The 26,232-nt window shown below is 35.6% G+C and overlaps 7 protein-coding genes across 10 annotated transcripts; 3 read left to right on the forward strand and 4 right to left on the reverse strand.

The window, feature by feature from the left end:
• Positions 1–1,218: 1,218 nt before the first annotated feature.
• Positions 1,219–3,097, reverse strand: fbxa-6 (F-box domain-containing protein). Its single transcript, NM_064723.2, has 4 exons — positions 2,817–3,097; positions 2,681–2,764; positions 1,558–2,167; positions 1,219–1,507 (listed from the first exon to the last, which is right to left on the reverse strand). Exons 1-4 carry the CDS (start codon positions 2,915–2,917, stop codon positions 1,271–1,273), a joined length of 1,032 nt encoding a protein of 343 aa, NP_497124.1. The 5' UTR covers positions 2,918–3,097; the 3' UTR covers positions 1,219–1,270.
• Positions 3,098–3,277: 180 nt separating this feature from the next.
• Positions 3,278–3,692, forward strand: cTel54X.2 (F-box domain-containing protein). The gene is made up of 2 exons (NM_001393243.1): positions 3,278–3,399; positions 3,447–3,692. Exons 1-2 carry the CDS (start codon positions 3,299–3,301, stop codon positions 3,532–3,534), a joined length of 189 nt encoding a protein of 62 aa, NP_001379146.1. The 5' UTR covers positions 3,278–3,298; the 3' UTR covers positions 3,535–3,692.
• npr-30 (G-protein coupled receptors family 1 profile domain-containing protein) lies at positions 3,321–11,955 on the forward strand. Its single transcript, NM_001381678.2, has 10 exons — positions 3,321–3,399; positions 3,453–3,727; positions 4,145–4,267; positions 8,849–8,957; positions 9,269–9,433; positions 9,887–10,072; positions 10,365–10,467; positions 10,516–10,641; positions 10,797–11,101; positions 11,702–11,955. Exons 3-10 carry the CDS (start codon positions 4,251–4,253, stop codon positions 11,879–11,881), a joined length of 1,191 nt encoding a protein of 396 aa, NP_001367700.1. The 5' UTR covers positions 3,321–3,399; positions 3,453–3,727; positions 4,145–4,250; the 3' UTR covers positions 11,882–11,955.
• A 29-nt stretch (positions 11,956–11,984) lies between these two features.
• Positions 11,985–14,869, reverse strand: nhr-80 (Nuclear hormone receptor family member nhr-80; the record flags this gene model as incomplete). Of its 2 annotated transcripts, NM_064725.7 has the most annotated exons (7): positions 11,985–12,401; positions 12,476–12,627; positions 12,965–13,391; positions 13,464–13,682; positions 13,812–14,083; positions 14,522–14,686; positions 14,741–14,869. In NM_064725.7, 7 exons carry the CDS (start codon positions 14,751–14,753, stop codon positions 12,189–12,191), a joined length of 1,461 nt encoding a protein of 486 aa, NP_497126.1. In that variant the 3' UTR covers positions 11,985–12,188. The 2 variants fall into 2 exon arrangements, with proteins under 2 accessions (NP_497126.1, NP_871630.1); NM_181901.2 differs by having other exon boundaries at positions 12,131–12,401; positions 14,522–14,753.
• Positions 14,870–15,771: 902 nt separating this feature from the next.
• On the forward strand, positions 15,772–17,339 carry H10E21.1 (Transposase; the record flags this gene model as incomplete). 3 transcript variants are annotated; one of them, NM_001381679.1, is made up of 5 exons in its annotated part: positions 15,772–15,863; positions 16,041–16,251; positions 16,521–16,624; positions 16,798–16,938; positions 17,148–17,339. In NM_001381679.1, 2 exons carry the CDS (start codon positions 16,807–16,809, stop codon positions 17,277–17,279), a joined length of 264 nt encoding a protein of 87 aa, NP_001367699.1. The 3 variants fall into 3 exon arrangements, with proteins under 3 accessions (NP_001367699.1, NP_001382757.1, NP_001382731.1); NM_001395816.1 differs by having other exon boundaries at positions 15,812–15,863; positions 17,148–17,279; NM_001395817.1 differs by lacking the exon at positions 15,772–15,863 and having other exon boundaries at positions 16,143–16,251; positions 17,148–17,279.
• On the reverse strand, positions 17,318–19,675 carry H10E21.4 (EF-hand domain-containing protein). The gene is made up of 5 exons (NM_064727.7): positions 19,503–19,675; positions 19,349–19,444; positions 18,710–18,899; positions 17,911–18,133; positions 17,318–17,561 (listed from the first exon to the last, which is right to left on the reverse strand). Exons 1-5 carry the CDS (start codon positions 19,561–19,563, stop codon positions 17,421–17,423), a joined length of 711 nt encoding a protein of 236 aa, NP_497128.1. The 5' UTR covers positions 19,564–19,675; the 3' UTR covers positions 17,318–17,420.
• An 855-nt stretch (positions 19,676–20,530) lies between these two features.
• On the reverse strand, positions 20,531–23,962 carry H10E21.5 (RING-type domain-containing protein). The gene is made up of 7 exons (NM_064728.5): positions 23,859–23,962; positions 23,504–23,755; positions 23,380–23,454; positions 22,777–22,955; positions 22,581–22,724; positions 21,274–21,793; positions 20,531–20,919 (listed from the first exon to the last, which is right to left on the reverse strand). The coding sequence occupies exons 1-7, from the start codon at positions 23,943–23,945 to the stop codon at positions 20,755–20,757; spliced, it is 1,422 nt and encodes a 473-aa protein (NP_497129.1). The 5' UTR covers positions 23,946–23,962; the 3' UTR covers positions 20,531–20,754.
• Positions 23,963–26,232: the final 2,270 nt, after the last annotated feature.

Consider the following 26,232-nt stretch of genomic DNA (forward strand, 5'->3'; position numbering starts at 1 on the left):
CCTAAGCCTAAGCCTAAGCCTAAGCCTAAGCCTAAGCCTAAGCCTAAGCCTAAGCCTAAGCCTAAGCCTAAGCCTAAGCCTAAGCCTAAGCCTAAGCCTAAGCCTAAGCCTAAGCCTAAGCCTAAGCCTAAAAGCGCGAAATCCTATGAAATTTCAAGGATTTATAACTTTTTGAGTCCGAAAAGAGTCGGAAATCAGATAAAAATAAAATCGGGCTTTTCGACCAAAATTAGGCCTCGAAAAGTCTGAGAAAGCACGGAATCTATGGATTCACGGCTTTTTGATTCCGAAAAGGTTCGGAAAGAGAAGAAAATCGATAAGAATCGATAAATTTGCAGAAGTATTGCAAATAAATTCCGATTTTCACTAGAATTGCGTCATTTGGGCGCAGAAAATCGGGCTTTTCGACCAAAATTAGGCCTAGAAAAGCATGAAAGGGGTCCAAATTCTGAGATTTCGCAACAGTTTTTGGACAAGGTTATCCCGGAAATTAGCGGGAAGCACTGAAGATCGAAAAACTGAAGATCTTGTCGTTGAGAATCGTTCAACAGCGTCAGTTACTACTGAAAAACTGATTTTTGAGCAGAAAATCTGCCGAAATGTCCGAAATCGGACGAAAATCAGTGGTTTTTTCGCCAGGAACTCGTAAACGAGCGGGAAAAAACACTAAAATAAAATACATAATCGACGACGGCGTCGAAAAATGGACTTTGGAGGCGATTTTGAGATAAAAATCGCCTCTCTGAGACCGCGTCACCGCAACTCGTGCCTCCATCTGACTCAGGATCCGAATCCGGCTAACGAGTATACTCGAGCCGGTTCGGTCGATGCACCAATGTTGACACCCATGTTCTTCGGGGAGTCAGACCCGATAGGTAACAAACGTGCGGCTTACTTAATGACGCGCGGAGGATACGGAGCTAGTACGAGCGGTGCGACTGATGATGCATAGGGAATAACAGTACACAAGCTTGAATTAATCCAAGTTTATTATCGAATAAAAGGATTAATCAAAGAAAAAAGGAGGAAAGGGCGAGCTGCATTGGGAGACGACCTTCCTCGACGAGAGTTGTTGAAGAATTGAATGGATCGTAGGCCAGAGGCCTATAATAATTATTGTGTGGATTTACGGGCAACGACACTCCGGAGTAACGCTAGTTAGCGAAGGAGCGCGGTTGCATCTGAATAGCGCATATTGGCACGTAATTCAAATTAGAAAAATTACTAAAATGATTTAATTAATATTTTTAATAGAACGAATGGAATATAATCAGCAAATGGTACAAGCGGACGTCACAACACATTGCTTAATAATAAATTTCCAACTGAAACCAATAGATTCAGCCTTGACACAACTGATCAGAAACTTGTTATACATGTTAAAATACTCGAATTCATATTCATCGCCACCAGAATAATTGGGTTTGAACACTCTTGCAACTTCAACTGAGATGGTACCGTAGATCCAGAAGATGCATTGTTGGAATGTACTTCTTCCCAAAAGGTTCTGAGATTTAATTGATTTTTAACCTGGGCCTAAAAGTCTCACTTACGTACATTTCTAATATTTAAGGCATTTAGTGCTGAGAAGTATTCGACAGTGGCCTCGATGTTTTCAAAGTGGAATAAATAGTGAATTGGAATAATGTTGAAATAATGACCAAAAACTTTACATTCTTTTGATTTTTTCCACTGATCCATCCGAGTAAGCTGCTCAAAGTCATCGATTGTTTCAAGGCACCACAATTCAATACTTTTCAACTCTTGAGAATCGAAATAGGGCAGCGTAGATATAATATCATTGGGTGACACAAAAATAATCGATAATTCCTTCACATGAATGCATTGCTTAGATCTGAGGATGTTCAGAAAATATGTGGTAACGTTAAGGTCTTGTTGAGTTTGTACAACAAATTCGAATTTCCTGACACGTCCCAGTAATATTCTCAAATCGTTGAAAGCTAGTTGCATGAAGTTATCTCTTCTGATTACTCTCTTTCTTCTGTGAGCCACAATCGAATTCCCGGCATTGGTGTAAATGATTTTCATTTTATCAATCCGCATTTCAACTCGACCATTGCATACCCAAAACGAGATAGAATCAAAATTAATTCCATTTTGAACAACGGCAGCTCTCAGACTTTTACAAATTTTGAGGTGAGTGAGTCTGAAGAATAATAGCTTGGTTATGATTTTTCAAAGTTAGGGTACCGAAATCTTGGAAATATTTTTAATTGACTCCAAATTTTCCCCTGATTCCGAAAATCGATGTGAAAAAAATCAAAAAAAAAATTCCTGATTTTATATTTAAGCTTGAAATCACGCATTTCATTTGCGCCCCGGTCTCTTTTTCAAATTCGCGCCCTAATAAATTTGCATTGGAGCGCACTTGCATCGTGTCATTTTCTTCGTTTTTTTCATTTATTTTAGCAGAATTCAATGTTTTAAACCAGTTTTATTCATTTGTGGAGAGTTTTTATCGGTTTTTTTTTGACTAAAATGAAAAAAGGGTCCAAATGAAAATCGAGATGAGCTAAGTCAAGCTTAAATATAAACCAGGGAAATTTTTTGATTTTTTTTTTCACTTTGATATTCGGAATCATGGGAAAGTTGGGAGTCAATTAAAAATATTTCCCAGATTTTGGTACCCCACCTTTAAATCAAAATAAAATCAACTAACTGATCCACTGGCTTTAGCTTTTCCAATACTTGACCAAGGATCTCTGTGGGCATATCGGAAAGAGTAGGGGAAATGTGATCCTGGCTGTAACAATCAAATTGCCATTAACCCAGTATTTCAACAAAAAAAAACTCACAAATTCATATATCGCACAAAATTAATTGCCCACCATTTGTCAAGTTCAGCTCCACGTTCTTCAGTCAGAGCACGTCGGGCTTCTCGGCTGATTGTTACCATTTTCAAAAGATATAATTTCTTTAACACAGAAGTTAAATAAAATATGTCCGATAGCAAAAAGTAGATGTGAATGAATTGAAGAAGAACTGAGAAATAGCTAAATATCTATGTCTTAATTTTCATAGAGTTTCATTGTCAGATACTACAATGTTACTATTGAGAAAAATGTCAAACTGATAAGAATAGCAGCCAGCTTAAAATGAAAATTTGATAAGAAATTGCTGTCTTAATATTAATTATATTGTCGTCAACAAACAGAATTTTCACTTGCTAGTTGTTAGTTTAAATTATATTTTGATACCGAAAAGTGTTTGAAAATGGGGGGAAACTAGAAAATAAAGTTTTCTACATATTCCATATTTTCAGAATTGATTTCAAGATATGTCGGAAACAAGCCAAGAAGCTCGACGTGCACTGACGGAAGAACGGGGAAAGGTGCTTGACAAATGGTGGGCAATTAATAATTTGAGATTCATGAAATTGTGAGTTTTTTGGAAATACTGGCTTATTGGCAATTTGATCGTTACAGTCAGGATCCCATCTCCCCCACGCTTTCCGATATGCCCTCAGAGATTCTTGTTCAAGTTTTTGAAAAATTTGATTCTATAGAACATTAAGTTGCTTTGACTTTTACAACAAAAATATTCGGTATAAAAATGTTCTGACTTATTTGTCGAAAAGTTTGTCGAAGTCTGAAGCCCGCCGTGGAAAAAATTGAAATTCATTTTGATTCTATTTCGTTTGAAGTATTTAATAAAAATGTTATTATGAAATTGGATGGATTAAAAATTCTCTACAATGATGTCGCAAATGGTGCTTCTATAGTGGCTTACAATAACAAGGAAGCAATGATCAAAGGAGAAAACTTCCTGAAACTAGCTTTCAATGATTTGGGAATACTACTGGAACGTGTGAGGAAATTCAAATTTAAAATCTATGGAGACGATGTACATGCCATTGCCACATTTCTTTTAAATGCTCTCAAAGCTGATCAGTGTGTTCACGTAAAGAAAGTAGTGCTTTTTTACGTGCCACTCATTGATATTTGCTCAATTCTCTCGTATTTTGATTCTGAAATGTTGGAAAGAATTGACTTGCGTTGTAATGATACAAACGCTCATTTTGAACAACTTGCTCAAAAAAAATTCCAACGAACAAAATGTGTAGAACTTTACAAACTTTTTAATAAAGATTTCCAAATTTTTATACAGATTCACTAAATTTCCAGAGTTTTCCCACAAACCGACACACAGACCGACCTGGTAGTGGAGAGGACAACATCTTTATTCAATCCAGTCAGTGAAGTGGAATTAAACTGGGCTTCAAGGAAGAAATGGCACAACGGAAAAGGTCGGGAGAAAAACCAAAAGTCGGAAAAATATTTTTTATTGAGATATAATTTTTTTTGGTAGAAACATTTTTCTTCGAATTTAAATTATATTTCGCGCCAAAAATAAGATTAAAAACCAAAAAAAAATCCGAGTGTGGAGAAGTATTTTCGAAAATATTCCTCTAATAATACCCTTTAACAAGGGCTATAATAATGGAATTTCGGGTGCTTGAAAATGAGTTTTTTGAGATTAGAAGTATGAATTTTTGTGTCTGGTGTTAAGTTATTTAAGTTATATTGAATGGAAATTTTAAAAAAATTCTGAAAAAATATTTATAATTGTTATTTGAAGCTACTATTTCACCTGGAAACTTCTAGAATTTCCAATTTTTTTAAAAATTTTTTAAAAATTTTTTTATTTTCAATATTTTTCACATATGATACAATTTATTATGAGATTTTCGGAATTTTTTAAGTGAAGTTTTTCCCTAAAGTTTTCAAAATTGACTCGAATTTTCTGGAATTTTTTTTTTCAAAAGAAACACAGCTTTTGTTTAATTTCCAGTTAATTTTTAGCTTTAACATTAAAAAAAATTTCTTTCATTTTTAACAAAAATTCCCCTTCTTATTTTAGAATTCAAAGCCAAAAACCTTCAAATTCAATTTTATCTAAAACCTCCTCAAATTCGAAAAAGTGTGAGAGAGATACGCGAGCTACGAAAAAGAGCAAAAATCTGAGTTTTTGAGCACTTCTAATCAGAAGGAGTGCTCTTTTTTTTTGAAAATTTGAAGAAAAAAAATTTAATTTATAAAATTAAATAATTTTTTTTCTTATTTTGAAACTTATTATTTTAAAATTTTATTTTAAAAAACCACTACAAAAAGGGTTTTAAGTCCCAATTCTTCTACTTTTCAGTTTTTTTTGTTGTTTTCTCATTTCAGAGACGGATTTGTGTAATTTCATTTATTTTAAAACCTAGAAAAATTCCATTTTTAGAACAGATGCATTTTTCTGAAAAAAAAAATCTGAAATGTCAAATTTTTTCGAAAAAAAAATTATTGATCCAAAAAAAAATTGTTTTTTTGGATTTGTAAAAAAAAAATAAAAGTGTACTTTTTTTACATATATTATTCCAGGGTCCTCTAATCGGCCTTATGGCCTAATCGGTTTTCAGAAACGGAACACCACCCATATCTTATTTTCTTTCTTCCTAGATGCGAAAACTTAGAATATATTGACAAATTATATTAGGAAATAATATCTGACATAATATCCTGTTTTATTAATTTATCATTATTAGTAATATTATAAGGTGTTCTTCCTTTTCTTGATCAAAAATTATTTTTATTAAAAAACAAATATTTTTGGCAATTTATTTTTTTTTAAATCTCATATTCATTTTTTGGAAATTTTCAAATCCTTGTAGTTTTTTTCATTTTCCAACATTTTGAAGTCAATTTCAAAAAAAAAAAACTGAAAAAAAACTAAAAAATTTGAATTTACACAAAACTTGTCGGCACTCCAAATTTACAAAAAAAAGTTTTCTGGATTTTTTTTTCATATTTCAAAACCCTTCAACTTTGTCAATTTTCAACATTTTTAACAAATTTAAAATATTACTTTTGCCAAAATATTTCAGTTTAGCGAAATAATGTGTGAAATTTTGATGATCCTCTAAGCCACCGTACCCCAGGATTTTTCGTGGTGGGATCCAAAATTTCCAAACAAATTTTTAAAAATCTTTTTGCAGCTTGCTCAACATTTCCAAAAATTTGCAGAAAATCTTTGTTTTCAACAAATTTGTAGCAAAATTCAAAATTCTGAGTAGAATTTTTAATTGTTTTGTTTTTCTCACTTCCCCCTCCCCCCCCCCTTACCAAAAAAGTGTCAATGGCCCAAAATTGTGCATGTTTTTGAGCATTTCAATCAAATTATGTGCTCTTCATGGCGACTTCTAGACACATATCTTTTTCATACTCAATCTCTTTTTTCGTCACTGGAGGTTATAGTTAGTCATAGAATTTATTTGGCAGTTTATCAAATTTTTTCTAACGATTTTTTTTTCAAAATGTCATAGTTATGTCAACTTTTGGTGTTTTATGTGATTTTTAATCTACAAAAATAGATTATTTTTTAATTAAAAATTTAAAAATTTTGAATCCAGAAAATATCACAGAACCACAAACTCGGCTGGATTCAAATTACAAAAAAATAATTTTTTGTAAAATTTTTTGAATTTTCAAAATCTTACAACTTTGTCAATTTTTGAATTTGTAGGTTAATTTTTCATGTAAAATGTTCTGAAATATGTATTTTTATCAATCAATTTTTCAAACTTTGCTAGATTGCAAAATCTACAGTACCCCAAGACTTTTCGCGGCAAGACCAAACATTACAAAATATTTCACATAAACTTTTGCCCAATTTTTTTGGTGGTTTTTAATGTTTTCAAAAAAATTTTTAGCATCTGAATCATTGCACTTTAATCTGTGACGTTCTTTCAAAAAAAAAAACCAAAAAAAAAAAAAAAAAAAAGTGAAATGTAGTCGTGAGTACATTTCCCCCAGTAGGCAGGCACTCTCACTTCTGATCTTGATTTACGACCTGATTTTGTGAAGATTTCACTTTTTATGGGAGTTTTTTGGGTGCCGGAGCTTACTTTTGTGCTCTGGTTTTTTAGAAAAAAAGTTTCGGAAATTTTTTTTCGAAAAAAAAAATAATTTTTTCACCAAAAAAATCCCAGCTTAATTTTTTTTTGGTGGCTGAAATTTTTTTATTAAGCAGACCCCCTTCCCCTTAAAATGACAAAAAAAACAAAGAAAATTTAGGGGGGTCTGGTCCCCCCCCCCCCCCCCCCGCCTAAAAAAAATTTCAGGCGGGCTATAGTGGGACGGCGGCCGTCCCCACATCTCTCCAAGTGGTGTGTATAAGACACCCCACATCTTGTGCATTCCTTCTTCTACACTACAAATCTTCCTTTTCCGCAATTGATTCAGCATTTGTTTTTCCTACTGAAATTTGTTCGGGGAACAGATTTTTGAGTGAAAATTTCTTTTTCACATGCATGTTTTCGCCACGTGGTTAGGATTAGTATTTCAATAATGTCAAAAATAGGATTTTAGCTCTTTCTGAAAAGTATAAAATTGCCCAGACCCCGCCCCTTTCTTGGTGCAAAAGTTGAAATTTCAAAATTCTCAAGAAAAACCTTTTTTTTTAAGATTTTTTATTTTTCAAAATTTTCAAAATTTTCGTAAATTGTTAAATTATTACCTTTTTTTATTATAGAGCAAGTTAACAAAAAAACAATTTAATTGTCTAGGCTCCGCCCATTTCTTGGTTAAAAAAAGGAAAATTCCTATAATCTCGGCATTTTTTTTTTTGAAAATGTTTAATTTAAAAAGAAAATTTCAAATATTTGCTACCTGCCACCATTTTATTTTTATTGAAAATTTTTCAATTTTCAAAAAAAAAAAAAAAATATTTTTTAATTTTTCAGACTAAAAAACTAAAATCAAAAAATTCCTAAAATCCCAAACATTCGTTCCGTTTAAAAAACACCCCAGATGCGTCATAAATATTTTTTTTCGTAAAGCTGATTATATTTTTGTTTTTGGCACCAAAGGAAAAATAATAATAAATCATTATTTTCCTTATTATTTTTTTTTAAGATGTTATAATCTCAAGGGAAAATGTCAAAAATCATACAAATTCGAAGCGGTATTGTACGATCAAGCTGTTATTCACACTTTTTCATCTCAATTTTTTTCAATTTTTAATAAAATTTTTGCTCCGCGAGCCTAATATCTCATGTCTGATCCTTTAAGATTGTGGGCGGGTGGTGCGCGGGGTACTTAAAGATCTCCCTACTTGACTTTTCCCCTTTGAATTTTACGAGAAAACGACAAGCAAAAAAGTTTTGACCTTGCACGGAATTGAACCCGTGACTTGTTTTTCAGTAGTCGAACTTGTTATCTGTTGAGCTACCTGGGTATTTTACCTTGAGCCATTATAAATGGCACTGGCACAAAACTATTGCACAATTTTTGACTCGCAAATTGTAGAGCTTGAAATTTTGGGTATTCTAGAATTTTGAATTTTTCAAATTGACCTAGTTGGAGGAGAGTTACACCATTTCAAAGTTTTGCTGCGAGAGAGTGTGAGGGAGGGGAGACCTCAGCCACACTATCTCGCCTCTTAAACTTAAATACAGCGTAACGCTGCGGAAACTGGGCCAATTTGAAAAATTAAAAATGCTAAAATGTGTAGAATTTCGTTTTCTACATTATTTGTTCAAATCTAAAATATTTTTGATTTTTTTTCTTTTCAATTTTTGAACCAGAAAGATTGCAGTTATTCTACTTTGAATTTCTCATTCCGATTTCTGATGCCTAACATCATTTTGTCCCAGAAATCACATTTATCCTCACACTTTGTATTTTTATCCCGTCATCGGGAGCCACTGAGTCAGATTTAAATGTCTACAAAATTTCAGATCAAAGCCATTTATATATTTAAATTTTTGCTGAAAATCGCTTATTTTTGGAAAAATCTCTCCAAAAAATTGGTAACGAAAATTGTTTTTAATTTTCTTTTTTTTCAGGTCACAAATGACTACTGATATTATATCAGTAGCTCAACATGTTATCACAACGTCGTACATAACTGTTATCTTATTTGGAAATATTGGAAATGTGTGGGTCTCCTGGAAGGTAAGAATTGCAAACATTTTTTTGGTCCCACCACGAAAACTTCTGGGGTACTGTAGCTTTTTGTAGCATCTAAAACTATAGATCTTAAAAAAATGAGAAACTTACATTATTTTGAAGTTTCAAAAAAAATCCAAAAATTTATTTTTTCGATTTGGAGTCACACCACAAAGCTCATGGGGTACTGAGTATTTTATTCAAATATTTTTGGAGCACAATTTTGTAAGTTTGAGCTCAAACTGGGTAAAAAATGAGCCAAACAGCCATAAAATTAACAAAGTTACATTCTCAATGCCAAAATCAAGATTTTTCAGGTCGGAATCGTATTTGTATTTGATAAATCATCTCTGGTACCCCGAAACATTGTGATGCTCATTTTGTTCATTTGCGTCGCCGATCTCCTGGTACTTCTACACCTCACACTTTTCGTGCACTTCCAGTTCGAGAAGCAGTGGATTTTTGGGAACATCGTCTGTAAGGTAGGGTTCGAAAAAATTGTGAAATAAATTCAAATTTTTATGCATTCGATAGAAAATTAAATTCTGCACACTTTAACATTTTTAAAAACTTTAAAAACGGCCCTCTCAGTGGAGTTATGACCTCATAAAGTTTTAGCGACGAGAGTGTGTGGGGTGAGGCGAGACGCAGCGCACTGTCTGCGTCTCCTCTCTCCCCACACTCTCTCGCCGCGTAAACTTTGAAGCCTTGTATCTTTCTAGGAAGAAGAGTTATGAAAAAGTTGTCAACTAAGAAATTGTGTAGAATTTTCAGCTCTATAATATAATTTCAAAAAACTTTTTTTTATAGATTCCCACTAGAAAATTGAGGCGGTTTTCAGTTTGAGTTTGAATGGCTCAACAGGTAACACGTTTGTTTTTCTTAAAATAGGTCACAGGTTCAATCTTCGCACCTCCCATTATTTTTTGTTTCAGTCATTCTACTGCATCGAGGTGGTCAACAAACTCATCATCCCATTGGCTCTTCTCCGTATCAGCAGGGAGTCTTACGAATCTGTTCGAATGACGTCACACAAATGCTCCAAAAAGAGGCGGAGCATATGGAATATTGTATTTCAGCTGTACTCTGTTATGGCGTTGATTGCAGTCGGAGTTTTGACGGTGAGATTTTTTTCTGATTTTTCTTTTGATACTCAAAAATTGTAGAGCTTGAAGTTCTACTCATTTTCTTATTTTTCAAAACTTTGATAGCTTCACTCCCCGCAGAGATATCCCGCTTTGAAGGTTTAGCGGCTAGAGAGTGTGGCGGCGGGGAGACGCAGTGCGCTCTGCGTCTCCCCCTACCCCACGCTCTCTCGCTGGTAAAACTTTGAATGGGCATAACTCCGCGGGGAGTGGAGCTACAAAGAAACTTCCAACTACAAAAATGATCAGAATTCAATTTTCTATTCAGATATCCGTACTAATTTTTGCGGAAACTCGAACTTACGAAATTCCACGACACGGAGAGCTCACTGCAGTCACCATGTGCATTTTCCACCCTCCTCATCCATATGGTAACAAAGTTTCACTAAGTTTTGGCAATTTTTAATTTTTTTTTTCAGCAATGGTGTTCAATATCTTAGCGTTTGTGTTTGGCTACGGATTCACTAGCGCTGCCTACATGTACTTTTATTTGAGGGTCCCCATGATCTTGAAGAGGAGATATTCGTCTATTAAAACTACTAGTAGTGAGTTTTTTTTCTGTTTTTTTAGAATAGAAATTTGGGTGAAATTTTTATTATTTATGTTGAAAAAAAATTTTGAAAAAAAATTTCAAAAAAATTAATAAATTTTTTCAATCGATTTTTTTGCAATTTTATTGATATTTTCTCACAATTTTTAGGTAATTCTACACGATTTAATCACCAATCAATACTAAAAATCCGCCATACCGTAAACGCTTTCGTGGTGGTCTATATGGCCTGTTGGACCCCCTACTGGGCTCTTTTCTGGCTTTTCTTCACATTTCCCCCGTCGAATAATTGGATGGTGATCATATCTCAAATGGCTCACCTGCTACCGTACATCTCGTGTGCCGCCTATCCGATTATCCTAACTTTTATCAATAAGGGAATCCGCAACGCCCACTCGACTATTATGACGAGCCAGAGGAAGAAGCTGATGACTATAAGAGCGGGGGCTTATCAGGTTGGTGATTGGAAACATAAAATTTTAAAAATTGAATGTTTAAGTAGTTAAGAGCACAAAAATTTTTGATTTTTAATAAAAAAAATTATTATTTTTTCGGTAAATTGAAAGTTTTTAGGCTCTACCCACTTTAAAAAAAATTTCAGCCTCAAAGTTTTTTTCTGAAAAATATTCTGAAAACTATTCTCTAACTAACTAATTTTGAATTTTGGAAAAAAATCCATTTTTAGATTAATTACAAATCGCAAGTTAGGCCCACTTTTTGACTTTTTTTGGAATTTTTCATCGAATTTTTTCTGAAAATAAATTTTTTTTTCAGACCTTGCTACCTGAGCCTGTAGTATGTGAAAACTGAGCTTTGATTTTTTATTCAAATCCCTTAAATTAGGCTCCGCCCACTTTAAACATTTTTGGGATTTTTGAGCAAATTTAAAAAAAAAAATTTTTTCGACTGGAAGTTTGTAGACCCTATTTTATAGATTTTTTAAATTGAAAATTTTGTGATATGTTTATAAAATAAATTTACAATTTCTGAAAATAATTTTTTTTTACAAATAAAAATTTCAAATTTAGCTACGCCCACTAAAATCTTATTTCCAGATGATAACTGCACAGCTCGGGTTTGTGCAAACTTGGCTCCGCGACGACAATACTCTTGCTCCAACACTAATCAGGCCGCGGTGGAGCTCCTCCGGCAGTGTAGTGCCTACCGAAATCCACGTGGAAAGTGTGGTGGAGGACGAGGAGACGGAGCCGGCGGCTCCGCAAATTTACTTGTAACTTTGAAAATATTAATGCATGGAAATTGTACTAAAACAGAAAACGAGTTTGAGTTGTAATAAATTATTAATTTTTTAAACTTTTTTTCCCAACATTTTTCAATTTTTTTGGGTCCCAGGGGGAAAATTGATGGGTATGCTGTAGATATAATTTTTTCGCACATTTTTGCAAAAAATGAGCAAAAAATCTTAAAAATGACTAAAGTTATAATTTTTTGAAATTTGAAAAAAAAAAAACGAAAAAAAAATTTTTTTTCAAAAAGTTATAAAATTCTAAAATTTTAAAAAGCCCAAAAATTCATTTATTCTCATTTTTCAAGCTTTGCCTGACCCAAAAGCACATCATTATTATTATTAACAACATTAATCCCATTCCGCATCGCCCGTTTCTCGGCAGTCTCCCTGGCTTCTGTCTCCATAATTTTGTCGAGGTTGAGCAGCTGGAGCACCAGCTTGTCCAGATCCCAAATGTGGAAAATATCGATTTCTCTGTGATTTTGCACAAAATCATTGCCGGCAGTCTGGAAAAATTCGATTTTCGAGGTGATTTGGGTTTTGGTAAAATTTTGAAAATAAAAATTTCAAAAAAACTCACAAATATATTGCTCAGCATGAGCACAATGGTTCCAAACCTCTCCGCGATTTTTTCTTCGGAATTTTCAAGATAATGGGTGTGTAGTGACGTCATTATCCTGTTAACTTGTTGGGTGATTAGGTGACGTTTCGCCTCTGACACGTTTTCGAAACCTGGAATTTTTTAGAGTTTTGCAAAGATTTTCAATAACACAAGCGTCATATAGAAAATCAAATTCTAAACACTTTTGCTTTTTGAATTTTTTTGATAGCTCTTTTCTCCGCTTAGTATGCCCTTGCAAAGTTACGGCGGCGAAAGAGTGTGGGGGAGGGGGAGACGCAGATTGCGCGCGCGCGTCGCGCACCCTCCCCACACCTCACACTCTCTAGCCGCCGCATCTTTGAAGTATTGTAACTTTGCAGGGAGTGGAGCTATCAAAAAGTTTCCAACTGATGAAATGTTTAGAACTTCTGGCTCTACAATATTTTAATGTTTTCGAACAAATCTCACCCCCTTGAAAGCACGCCAGCGCCTTCAGCGCCACAAATTCCTCAAAAGTGATCTTCATAGCTTCCATCGCAGGCATGATCTCGTCGGTGATTTGTTTCATAATTGGAACATAGTACTTTCTCTTATTCTCCCCACTGATATCCGTCTCATCCTCCCAGCCAACTCCATGATGGTCCGCTGTTGATATGAAGCCCCCGTTCTGCATTATCAGCTTATCAGGTTCACCGATTTGATATGATAAGAAGGATGGATCAAGTAGGAAATGTATTAATACAGCTTTCCGGAGCAGTGACATTCGGTCGAAGTCGTCGAGCTCCTGGAGCTCGGGCCAGGTTTGGAGCCACTCGTAGACTAGCATTATGTGTGTTTTTATGGTTAGACGAAAGTCGTGGAATACCAGGGGTTTTATGTCCTCTTTTTTGTAGGGCTAAAATTTTTTATTTGGTGATTTTTCAAAAAAAAATTGTGCTCCAAAATTTTTTTTTATTAGAAAACTCACACAATGCTTATTCTGTCCCAATAGAGTCCCTACTGCTCGTTCACTGAACAATAGCCTCCTTCTCTCACCGAGCTTCATCTCTTCCCGTATGAACAGGGTGAGCACATCCGGGCCCGCTGAGCAGGGAGCCATCGGAGATGGTCCGGGAGTACTGTAGTTTGTAGTTGTTGAGGCGCTGAAGGAGGTGGACGATGAGATTTTCCGAGGTGTAGGGGTTTTCTGGAAAAAATTGAGGAATGTTAAATTTTGAAAAACTAAATTTTTTTAATGTTCAATTTTCAAAAATTTTAATTTTGGCAATTTCAATTTTTTTCTAAATTTTTTAAACAAATTTTCTGTAAATCTTACTATCACAAATTCATTATCCTGTTCCAAGTCCTCCAAGCTATTTGGCTCCTGAACCTCAATTTTAGGAACCTTAACCCCCTCCACCACGAGCTTCTGCTCGTCAGCCGTCTGCGGGGACACATTCGCGAATTTCTTATTTCTCTTGAGCCCTGATTTTGTGAAAAATGCTCTTCCGGTTTCAATGTTTGGCTTTTTGGGTTGAACTCCACCGGGCTTCATCCCATTGCTCAGGCACTTTTTGTGACGGCAGCTTCTGCAGATTTGGTGCATACCTGGAATGAAATTTTAGGTTTATGCAAAAAATGGCAATGAAAACTTATAGAACTTTAAATTTCACACATTTTGTTGGTTTACAACTTTTTTATATGCCTACTCCATGTGGAGTTATGCCTCACAAAAAAATGGACTAAAAACCATTTTAACTTTAACATAAATCGATAGAAAATCAAATTCTACACATTTCCGCATAAAAATTTTTCTTGATATCCTTACTCTCCGCTGAGTTACGCCGTCTCAAAGTTTAGACAACGAGAGAGTGTGGTGGAGGGGGAGACGCCGGCAGCGCGCGCGTCTCGCACCCTCCTCCCGCCCCACACTCTCTCGCCTAGCAAACTTCAAAGAGGAATATCTCGGCGAGGAGGAGAGCTATCAGAAAATTTTAAAATGCAAAAATGCGTAGAATTTTGAGATCTACAACACTAGCAACTTACTATAATGAACATTGCAGTCATCCCTTCCTGTGATGCACTTGAAACTTTTTGTCAGTGCAACGGTCCGCCGGAAAAATGCAGCACAAGCTGAGCAGGACTGAGCTTCAAAGTGAAATCCAGTGGCTTGTGCTGAACAAATTAGACATCGCGTGGAGCTGGAAGAAGCTGGAAATCGGAATTTTGATTTTACAGTTTTTTTTCTAATTTCCAAATACCTACCTTCCGCCGTCATGTATACAAATCAATAAAAAGTCAATTTTTATAAAAGTTCACCAAAAAAGAGGGAAAAAAGTGGTGTGATTGTTGATATGATGCCGCGCAACAGAGTAGTGGAGCTGATAACGATTTTCTCTGATTTCTCTGCGCCTCCGTGTAGATACTTTTTTTTGCTTCTCTCTCATTTTTTCTTTGAATGGAGAGGTAACTTGATAAGGTATTTATGTTGTGTTCTGTGTACCTAAAAAATGGAAAGTGTTTTTTCCGGCAAAATTTGAATTTCCCGCCAAACTGTAGAACATAGAACATAAAATTTTCAATATGTTGTATTTTACAGTTTTTCTATATCTTTATTTATAGCAGAGTTACACCTCTTTAAAGTTTGCGAGGCGAGAGAGTGTGGTGTGGGTGGAGGGTGCGAGACGCGCTCGCCGCCTGCGTCTCTCCCTCCGCCATGCTCTCTCGCCTCTCAAACTTTGAAGGGGTGTAACTCCGCGGAGAGTAGAGCTATTGAAGAAATTTCAAATACTTTAATGTTGAGAATTTAATTTTCTGTTTGAAAATCATAGTTTCAGAAAATCTCCAGTAAACAATAAACAACTTTTAACAAAAACAGTACAACTTCCCAGCTACCACTATGGTGTATCATTGGCTGTATCAATTTGAGGCATTAAACATGACCAGAGAGCACTGGAAACTGAGAGACGTAGAGACGCAGACAATTGATAAGACTAGTGATACATTGATAAGGCTACACGTTTCTACATGTGATCATTCTATAAAGAATGGAGTGGTTGAAACTTTTGATTTTTTTGCTAAAAATTTGAATTTTTTTAATTGATTTTTTGTTGTTGTAGGACTCAAAATTTTACGCTGAAATTGAAATTTTTATGCTAAAACTAAAATTTTCACGCCGAAACTCAAAAATTTCACATTTTCACCTTTTTTCTTGCCATTTCAACACTTTTTCCTGTAATTCTCTATGCACATCCGTGTCGTTTATCATTTTTCCGCCACCTTATCACTTTTGCCCATTTTCGGAGAGTTTTTCATATTTTTTTCCAACAGTTTCAGATTCATGATTCCGTCTACTTCAACAGATTTGCCAATTCCTGATCATATTACTGTGAGTTACAAAAAAATTTTGGAAAAAATTTTTTTTTGAACTTTTTTTTGACTTTTTATTACTTTCCGAAATTTTGAAATTTGCCATAATACACTTCCAGACTCAAAATTTCACGAAAAATTTAAAAACTTCACTCCCAATCTCAGAAAACAAAAACTAACTTCATAAACCTTGCAGGAAATTCCAGTAGAGTCCGACTACGAGGACGCGGTGTCAAGTGGCGAGGAGCTCTCAAAATTGTGTGATTCCTTAAAATCTCATCTGGGTACTGTAACCAAAATGCGGAGGAGTAAGAAAAGTGTCTCGAAACTTTTGTCGAATCAGGAACGGATGGCTCAGTACTATAGCCGCGAGTCGAGCAGCGAGCACTCGAGTTTGGAAAAGCTTCGTGGGTTTTTTCCTGATTTTTTGTTTGAAAAATCAAGTTTTGAGGATAAATTTAAAATTTTTTTTAATTAGGCTGTTTGAGAGCTTTTAGAAAAGTATAATTTTTTCTTAATTCCACAAATTTTTCAACTACAAAAAAATAAATTTGAAAAAAAAATTCTTTTAAAAAAAAGTTTTTTTCCTTTTTTTTTCATTTTCTCTTGCGAAACCTCAAAAAATGTATATTTCTCTGAAAGCCAATTTTAAGCACAACTCAATTATTTTATTTAGAACCCGATGAAATCAAAAACCGGAGAATTACGGGGCCATCAAAGGGGCGACGGAGCAACAGTGGAAGTGACCACAGCAGTGACTGGAAAGTACTCAATTTGGCGGTAAATTCGAATTTTTTAAGTTATAAACACATTTTTATGTAAAACAGGTTTTTGAAATATTTCTGTAAATTTGAATTCAAAAAAAAATTTTGAAATTTTTTTTTCAAAAAAAATTTCCAATCAATTTTATCCGATTTTCAGCCAATTTTTACCCAAAAATTTCAAATTTTCAGTTCCAAGAAATGGCTCACTACCCACTTTTAATGCAGCTCAATGAGCAACTTATGGAAATTTCAAGGCAGCTGAATAGCGTCGAAACTACCAATGCACTACAATTAAAGGTTATCATGCATCTGTTGAATCGGGTTTCTAAGGTATGTATTGATTTTTTTAATTTATCGATTTTCCAAAAATCGATAAATAATTTTAGGCTCAGTAAATTATCGATTTTTGGTTTTTTTTCGGTTTTTTTTTAATTAGCGAATTTTTTAAATTAATTGTAGTTTTTTTTTTCAAATTTTACTATACACTTATCAAAAAAAAATTCTCAAAACAGTTTTTTTTCAAATTATCGATTTTTCAGCGCCGAACCACGTGGACTCAGTCGATTTGCCGCTTTTTCCGGAATTTTCAATTTTTCTTTTTCGCATTCTCCTGGCCTTTCATAGCACGGTTACTGTACATTTCTTACCTTAAAATGATGAGAAATCGATGATTTATTGATTTTTTAAGAGAACTAGCGTTTTTATATATAAAAATAAAATCTATTTATTTATTCAAATTCAATCAAATATACACAAAAAAAATGAGATTTTTCACGGTAATTAAAGAAATATTATCGTTTTTCATTCTTTATCTAAACCTTTGGAATTGTTGATCTGACATTTCCGATTGTTGAAAATTGCTGTGCAAGTTGGAGCAACTCGTTTTCGGTCAAATAACCGTCCTGGTTCTTGTCGAGCATTGCGAAAATTTGCTGGACATCGGATTTGGTGACCTGTAACTTGGTAACTGTGATGACTAGAAAAAAATTACAAGAAAAGAAATTGTAGAGCGTAAAATTTACTATATTTTGTTAGTTGAAAACTTTTCGGTATCTTTCCCCACCGCCGAGATACAACGCTTTAAAGTTTGCGCGATGAAATAGTGTGGAGGGGGGAGGGTGCGGGACGCGCGCGCTGTCTGTGTCTCCCCCTTCCCCACACTCTTTCACATCTCCAACTTTAAAAGCGAATAACTCTGCTGAGAATGGAGCTAACAAAAAGTTTTCAACTAACAAAGTATAGCAAATTTCCAGCTCTACATTTTCCACTTCACACAACATTTTAAAAATACCATAAACTCACCTTATTAGTGGAAGTTTTCTGTGAGAAAGTGTAAAGCTCCAACTGGTCCAACTTGTTATCACCGTTGGCGTCAATAAAGCTGAGGAGCTGGAGAGCCTGGTTTCTTTGCTCCTCGGCTGGGCTCAGGCTCTTGGCTCCGCTGCTCAGGTGGTTTTTGAACTCGGCATAAGTGAGCTGACCATCTCTGTTAGTGTCGGCGATTGAGAGGATTCCGTCGATAATTCTGAAAACTATATGTTGTGTGGTCCTATGCACATAAGATGTGTTATCTATAATTTGATTTATGCGGCCTGTTTGGCGGTCTATTAAGGTTCACATTCTTCCCTCTTGCTCTGTTGGTCTTCCCTCCCTCTCCCTGTGTAGGTTGTAAATTATGTTGTAAATGAGAGGCACTCTAGTTTCAATGCCTATCCTAGGTTCTCTATTATCCTTACTAATAAATGACATAAATGCCAATAATTGTTAGGGCACAACACTATAGAAGGTAAAAATTGCAATATCTTGAAAACTAGTAAAGTATTCAAGACTTTGTCAACTAACAGATTGTAGAGAATTTTTAGCTCTACATTTTGTTAGTTAAAATTATTTGGATAGCTCTTTTCCCAGCTGAGATATCAAGGTCTGAAGTTTATACATGCAGAGAGTGTGGGAGAAGGGGAGAGTGCAAGACAGCGCGCGCGTCTCGCACCCTCCCCCTACCCCACACTCTCTTGGCATGCAAACTTTAAACCGTTCTATCTCTGCGAGGAAAAGAGCTATAAAAATGATTTTTTAGTAGTATCATCTCCGAAACTCTTACCTATCATTATTATCCTTTCTGATCTTCTCCACCTCAGCCTTATCCACAATTCCATCATCATTCAAGTCCATTTTTTTGAAGAACTCATAATCCATGTCAACTGGCCGCCGGCTCATCTCATAGACCAATGGCACAAACTCAGAAATATCCAAGTGCCCGTTACGGTCCAAATCGAAGCGTTGGAAGTATTCTGCAAGTTAGTCATGCTCATCTCAAGGTGATCGGGAATCTAGTTTTGAGTAGAACCCCTCTGTGTTTAATAGCTGTAGCTGTATCTATTGTTCGGTTTGTGTAACTGTAGTATGACTAATTTCACCTAGTCACGAATGAGTGTGGGATCAAAAATCAGGGGTATCTGAAGAACTAGGTGTTCTATCAAAAAGTGTTCAAGTACAAAGTTGTAGAAGATTAAATTTGGCACATTTTGTTACTTGGCAAGTTTTTGATAAATTTGCTCATTGAAGAGTTACAGGCGCTAGCTCACTCCGGTCAAACAAGACACTCTAGCCAGTCAGTCTTTAAAGCTGTATAACTCTAACAGAGTTACAAAAAAATTTCCAACTAACAACTTGTAGTAAAATTCTAGCACTACATTTTGGCAGTTGAACATTTTCAAAAATCTTGCAAAGTTCCCCCTACCTTGCCCATCAGGCCTTCCTCGCTTCCTCATAAAAGTGATTAGTTCCTTCTCGGACAGCTTTCCATCATTGTTCGCATCCACAAGGTCGAATGAGTCTGAAAAAACGTTTTAGGCATAAAAACATAATTTCGAAAAAAAATTCTAAAAACTTACCATTCTGTGCAAAAACGGTAGCCCCAATAGCCGCAAGCAAAAAAACCGATTGCCTAATCATTTTTAGTCGAAAATTTCACAGCGCCGCGCGAAAATTTTCACACAGCAAAAATGAAAGATATCTCTCAGCTTCTGGCAATGAACTAGACAAAACCGAAAGTTTTTTCACAGACAGTACTGGGGTACTGTAGAGACCCAGGCAGGCGAAACGGGTTTGGCAGAAGCCGCTTCGTTACGCGACAGAACCATCCCCCACCCGCTTGTAAATATATACGCAATCAAGATTACGCAACGCAGCTGAACGAAAAAAAAAAAGAGAATGGGGGAATCTTTGAGGGGAGATAATTGAGAGGAAGGTGTGCTTGTCTTGGATATACTTTTGGAGAAAAAATTCTGAAAAAAACTGAAGAAATAGCTCAAAACTTTTCTTTTCTTTTCAGCTTGCAAAAAAATTTCAAAAATAGAAAAATTCTAAAAGATAAACTCCGCCCACTTAATGGACAACTTTTTTTAATAGTATTATTTTTCAAAAGTAAATTTATAAAGTTTTCTTAAAATGATCATTTTCTTAAAATTAAAAATTTTCCGAAGTTTTAAATTAAGCTCCGCCCCCATGAGCACAGTTTTAGGAAAACTTTAAAAAAAACAGGAAATTCTACAAATAGACTCCGCCCACTTATTGATCAAAATTTTTTTTACGAATTTGAAAAAATTGAAAAAAATTTAAAAATTTGTGATAGTAAGCTCCGCCCACTTATTGGACAAAATTTATGAAAAACTTTTAAAAATTCTTAAAATAACCCACTATTTGGAAAACTCTAAAAAATGTTATTGAAATCTTTGAATATACGCTCCGCCTACTTATTGACCACTATTTCAGAAAACTCAAACAAATTGTGAAATTGAGCTCCGCCAACTTATTGGACAAAATTTTCGATTCTTTTTTTTTTAAATTGAAAATTTAAAGCCTTTTTTTTTAATTTTGTGTATTTTCACCTGAAACTCATCCTGAAAAGCAACAAAGTTTTCAAAATTTAAATTCATTTTGAACAATAAGGGTCTAGGAGAGATTGAGATCATTCAAAAACGTAGCAAGAAGACAAAATTGTTAAGGAAGTTCAAGTTCTGACAAGATAAAACCCGCATCACATAAAAGCTTAATACAAAATACATACAAAAATTGATAGGGTACACCGGGGGGAAAATCGAGAAAAATTTCAAAAAAAAAAAATTAAAATTTTAAAATTTTTTCTCAAATCACATGACTGTTTGTTGCCGTGGCGGTTGTCATTGTGGTGCCGGAGGTTGATGACGTGGCAGGGATTACTGTAGATGTCGTGATCTCGATTGGGGTGGGGAGGCTCTCCTTTCGGATGGTAGCTGCTGAACGGGTGATGGAAGCCGAGCGGGATTTTACCTGTAAATATGGAATTTTACTATGATGATTTTTTTGGAGTTGAAATTAGAAATTTTGAATTCTGCGTGATCCAAGGTTACTGTAGCGTAAAAAGTACGCAAACTCCAAAATTTGCAAAATTTTAAAATGATTTCTAAATTCAACACACCTGGATCGGTTAATATCTAACTTTTAAGAGCATTATCTCAAAATTTCGTGAGATTTGGTGTTTTGGGGTACTGTAGCTAGTGTTTGCGTATTTTTGGGGCTACAGTAACCCGGAATTCTTAAAAATAAGGTGAGAAGTCCCGAAAAAGGCTTTTAGGCCAGAATTTTACCTTGATCCCAAATTTTCATTGAGAATTTTCCCCTTACCTGCACTAAATTGACGATTTGTCCCTGTGACGCAGCTGAAGTCTGAGGCCTTGGGAGCTCATGCAAGCTGGCTCTATGATCCCGGGGAGCTCTAGCCGATCTGAAATCCCTGGAAGCCTGTGGCCCCTGGGATACCCCCCGAGATGATAGAGGCATCACAAAGCTCTTGGCGTTCGAGGCATTGAGCACCAACTGCGGTGGTACTGTAGAGGAGGTACCGTAGCCAAAACTTTCCGAGTGGTGATGCTCTGAATTATCGAACGAGAAGCCTTGCGAGTCCGAGGTGTCTGAATTCGCCTCGGGACTGATGACGTCAGCAGAGGGGGCTTGGTGCTCCTGCTCGCCGAGCTCCAACCGAATCGTAAAGTCGTCGGCGATGCCCCTGGAGTTTGTTGGCATTTGAATATCATTTCGTATATCATTCCAATACCCGAAATGTTTCAGAATGTCGTTTTTGCACATTGGACACGTCCGATGCTCCAGGAGCCAAGGATCTATGCATGATTTGTGGTAGATGTGCCTGGAAAAGGGGGATTTTTGAGTTGTTTTCTAGGTGTGACCAGGTTTTTGATATGATTTTTGAGAAGAGCTCCATGAGAGCTTCAAAATGTGTATAATTTTGAATTAGCTCCGCCCATTCCTAGGCAAGAAATAGGCGGAGTTTAGACACTATAAAATTTTGGAAATTTTTTTCTAGTTTTAAAAAATTCCAAACTTTTCAAGTTCTAAAAATTGACACAGTTCAGTTTTCATTGACAAAAATTTTCAGAAGATAGGCTCCGCCCACTTTTTGGACAAAATTTCTGATGAACTTTTTTTTCACGAAAGTCCTATATTTTATACGACTTCAAAAGCATTAATTTGAAAAATTTAGATTTCGGAAAATTGAAAAATTGTAAATATAAGCTCCGCCCACTTACTGACATTTTAAGAAAAAAAATACTGAAATTATTGGAAATCATCTCCGACCACTTATTGGTCAAAGTTTTAGGGAAAATTTTTGAAATGTATGAAAATGAGCTCCGCCCACGCATTGGTCAAATTGAAAAAAAAACTATTTTATTTTATGAAATTAAGCTCCGCACACTAATTAGTCGAGATTTTAAGGGAAACCTCTGAATGCATAAAAATAAGCTCCGCCCACATATTGGTCAAAATTAAAATTTGTATTTTTTGAAAAAATTTTAGAATTTTTCGTACAAATATTGAAAACTTCTCAATTTTCAACAAAAAAAAATCGAATTTGAAAACTTATAAAATTTATCCAATAAATGGGCGGAGCTTAGCCAGCTTTCTCAACAACTCACTTGCAAGGTAATAATCTAATAACGTCCTGTAACTGATAAGGATCCAGGCAAACTGCGCAATCTGACTGTAATTCTTGAGTCATTCCCGGTGTGATAGTCATTGTCGGGATCCTGGTGAGAGCCTTCCGGGCCGCGTTGAAAAGTCTGAAAATTTGGAAATTTTCAAATGAAAATTGACTTAAAACCCTATTGTTACCTCCTCTGAAGCCGATCCTTGGCGTGGGCGTATCGGAACCTCTGAACATAGTAAAAAACGAGCCACGCTAATGAGATAACCATCAAAATTATAAATGATATGGACACAAAGAGCACTGAGGTCTTGGAAAAGGAGCGGAGGGCGTCAGTGGAGGTTTCCTCGGGCGATTGCATGGCGTTCTAGAAAATAATGGTGAAATTTGAAGAAAAATGAACGAAAAAAACTGTTTTCAGGAGTGCCGTTGCTTAGATTTGCAGATTCAGTTCAGATATAAAGTTTAAGGTAATTTTGGAAAATTGGAAAATTTTGTGCTGAAAAAGTCCCCCAGAAAGCTCAAAAGTACTAAAAAGGGGGTTTTCAAAGATCCTGAAGCTAATGAAATAGGTGGTTCTGAGCAGAGGGCTGTGCTCACACCCTGGGCTCTCTGAGCACTGTGCCATGTGGGGGACACCTCTGTGGAGACCCACTGAAAGGTGCACTGCCCATGAGATGTGTGCCATGTTTCACTATGCTTATAGGATTAAGAGGCAAATTTCTGATCTACCAGTGGTAATTTCAGCTGGATTGGTCATTTTTAAGCAAAGTTACAGCCGGAAAACTCACCGAATTTTCCACATTACACTGTTTCCCACTCTCGCGGATATTACTGACAGGGGTCTGCACATGGAACCAGGAAACCTGAAAAATTTTGTAAATCAAATCAAAAATTCAAATTTCCCAGGCTCACTCTATTATTTGGAGCCTTGACATCCGCCACTATAAGGATATTTTTCGGTGCGGTTTCCACTCGCGATAGGCAGTTTTGAATGCAATTTTTACAGAAGAAAACCCGTTGGGAGTCGTCGAATTTCATATCAGGTGCGCATAGGTCGGTGTAGGCCGGCAAAAACGTGCTCCCGCCACCATCCTTATTGCTAAAGGTGAGCTCAGTTTGCAGCGTGCCGTACACCTCCTCCGAATCGATACATTGTAGTTTTACCTGGAAAAATAGCGAAATTAAAAATTGTAGCTTTTCAGAAAAAAACATTATTTTTCCAGAAATTAAAAAAATTCTAATTTCAGAAATTCGAATTTCAACTCACATTTGTGTACACCGCATCTACGCTGGACTGCAAAAATCGCATGAAAATGAGGAAAAATGGGAGAATAGTTGGATGGTGGTAGTGCATGAGAGGCAGCCTGCTCCCTGAAAGGAAATATTGGTTTTTGAGAAAATTGAAAAAAAAATACGGGAGAACATGAATGAAATAGAAGAAAAGTAAAGAAAATTTTAACAAAAATCTTTAAAAAATTAAGAAAATCTAAGAAAAAAGCCAAAAAAAACTTGAAATAATAATCTTAAATTTTGGTGAAAGTGGGCGGAGCCTAAGTAAAGGATATATTTTTTAAAAATTATCAAAAAATGTTGCAAACTTTAAAAAAAATTTTAAGTTTTTTTTCAATATGAAATGTCTGAAATTCTTAAAAATTCAAAAAAAAATTAACTTTTTTTGGAAAAAATTTCAAAAATTAAAAAAAAAAACCACGTGAAAAAAAACTAATTAGAGAATTGAAAAAGGATCAATGGTTTTCAGACACTAGCGAGAAAAAAAATTTTAATGAAAAAAAAACCAGGGGCGTCTAAGCGGATTCCAAATGACTGAGCAATGAGCGAAGAGCTCAGAGGGACAGAAAAAATGAAGATAAAGATCAAAAGTGTGAGTAAGCACCTCTGGAGGTGTTGACGTAAGCAGTGGGGCACAAATTGGAAATTTTGGATTTTGCTAAGTCCTAAAATTTTATGAAAATCCTAATTTGGATATGTCATTGCAGAAAAAATAAAGTTCACATGTCCTTTAGTGCTTATAATTACCAATTTCATAACTTGGCTGAAAATTGTCAGAATCAGCTGGAATTTGGGCAAAACTACTCGGAAGTCGGTTTTAAGCATGATAAAGATAACGAAACATGACACACAACTCGTTAGGATACACTCTTGCCGGTTTGCTGATTTGCCGGAAATGTTTATTTTTGGCAAATTGCCGATTTGCCGTTTGCCGGATATCATTTTGCCGGAAATGTTTAAAGAAATTATTTATAAGACGGAAACACTTAAAACTGTGCCTTTTTGAAATTTTTTCTCATTTTCTGCAGATGTTTTCATAGAATTTGCTTACTTTTCAAAATAAATGTAGGAACATTTATAGGTTGCGTGCAATTTTGCCGATTAAAATTGAAATTCTGAAATTTCCGAAAAAATGCAAAACCACAATTTGCCGAAAATTTTTGGCACTTGCCGTTTTTTTTCCGGCAAACTCGGCAAATAGACAATTTGCCGGAAATTTTCAATTCCGGCAGATTGCCGATTTGTCGGAAATTTTCAATTTCGGCAATTTGCCGATGTGCCGGAAATTTTCAATTTCGGCAATTTGCCGATTTGCCGGAAATTTTCGGCACTTGCCGTTTTTTTTCCGGCAAATCGACAATTTGCCGGTTCGCCGATTTGCCGATTTCGGTTATGTCTCACCGTTTTTACTGAATTCTACCTTGAATAAATCTTAATTTGCGAGTGTTTCAAACAAATTTTTAAAGAAATTCAAGCGGGTTTCAGAAGAAAAAAAAAGTGGGAATTAAAATTTCTAAGCAAAACCTTTAGAACCTCACAGCCCAAAGTTCAAGCCCAACTCCCCTAGAAAATCAATTTCTGGCGTTTTAAAGTTTCGGCTCATAAACTCGAGAACTCTAGGAGCCCATAAAATGACGGAAATGAGCACATGTTCCCTGCTGTCGCAAGTAGAAAATGAGGCAAAAGAGAAAGGGACAAAAAACGAGCAAAAAAAAAAACGAAATTTTCGCTTTTCATTTCACGAAAAAAAAACGTCGTTCTCTTCGTATAAGGCGACCCCGAGGGGTTGCGTGTGCTCACGTCTTCTATTTCTCTGCGTCTCTCACCTCTCAGTGCCTCAGGCGGCTCTTGCCAGCTGAGCTCCCCGCATCTCTGCGTCTCTCCCCCCTCGCTTAGTCACCGCCGCTTTGCCTCAAGGGATGTGAAGGCGTTAGAGAGGCAGAGTGGCTCCTATTGATTGCTGGGCTCATTGAGCACGACCGGGTGCATCGGGGTACACTAGACTGGAGGAGGGGGAGGAAGTAGATGTAATTTCAGTAAATATCAGCATTACAACTCCACTTAAAATTCACTTTAAAACCCTAAAACTACTTAAAATCCGGTTTTTTAGGAAAAAAATACGATAGGCTCAGTTCAACATGACAGAGAGCAAAAATTTCTTGTAATTTTAATACCTTAAAAGCCGATAAAGACCCCTACTGTGTCAAGCGGCAAAACTTCAAAAAAGGGCAAAACCTGATCGATTTACGAGTTTAAGGCCTAAAAGCACTAAAACCACGGTTTTCGGGTACGTGGAGTCTATTTAAGATAGTGAAAAATGGCAGAGAGCTCAAAAATTTTAATAGCGTGAG

Source organism: Caenorhabditis elegans, chromosome III, assembly GCF_000002985.6.
Source record: "Caenorhabditis elegans chromosome III".
Taxonomy (NCBI): Eukaryota; Metazoa; Nematoda; class Chromadorea; order Rhabditida; family Rhabditidae; genus Caenorhabditis; species Caenorhabditis elegans.

Coding starts and splice junctions, on each gene's coding strand:
- fbxa-6 (NM_064723.2), bottom strand. CDS start 2,917: ATGGTAACAATCAGCCGAGAAGCCCGACGTGCTCTGACTGAAGAACGT. Junction 2,765..2,816: donor TTTGTGCGATATATGAATTT/GTGAGTTTTTTT, acceptor TGATTGTTACAG/CCAGGATCACATTTCCCCTA. Junction 2,168..2,680: donor AAGCTAAAGCCAGTGGATCA/GTTAGTTGATTT, acceptor ATTATTCTTCAG/ACTCACTCACCTCAAAATTT.
- cTel54X.2 (NM_001393243.1), top strand. CDS start 3,299: ATGTCGGAAACAAGCCAAGAAGCTCGACGTGCACTGACGGAAGAACGG. Junction 3,400..3,446: donor AATTTGAGATTCATGAAATT/GTGAGTTTTTTG, acceptor TGATCGTTACAG/TCAGGATCCCATCTCCCCCA.
- npr-30 (NM_001381678.2), top strand. Junction 8,958..9,268: donor ATGTGTGGGTCTCCTGGAAG/GTAAGAATTGCA, acceptor AAGATTTTTCAG/GTCGGAATCGTATTTGTATT. Junction 10,468..10,515: donor CCACCCTCCTCATCCATATG/GTAACAAAGTTT, acceptor TTTTTTTTTCAG/CAATGGTGTTCAATATCTTA.
- H10E21.4 (NM_064727.7), bottom strand. CDS start 19,563: ATGATTAGGCAATCGGTTTTTTTGCTTGCGGCTATTGGGGCTACCGTT. Junction 19,445..19,502: donor TACCGTTTTTGCACAGAATG/GTAAGTTTTTAG, acceptor ACGTTTTTTCAG/ACTCATTCGACCTTGTGGAT. Junction 18,900..19,348: donor AGGAAGGCCTGATGGGCAAG/GTAGGGGGAACT, acceptor ACTAACTTGCAG/AATACTTCCAACGCTTCGAT.
- H10E21.5 (NM_064728.5), bottom strand. CDS start 23,945: ATGCACTACCACCATCCAACTATTCTCCCATTTTTCCTCATTTTCATG. Junction 23,455..23,503: donor TCAAGGCTCCAAATAATAGA/GTGAGCCTGGGA, acceptor AAAATTTTTCAG/GTTTCCTGGTTCCATGTGCA. Junction 22,725..22,776: donor AAGGATCGGCTTCAGAGGAG/GTAACAATAGGG, acceptor CCAAATTTTCAG/ACTTTTCAACGCGGCCCGGA.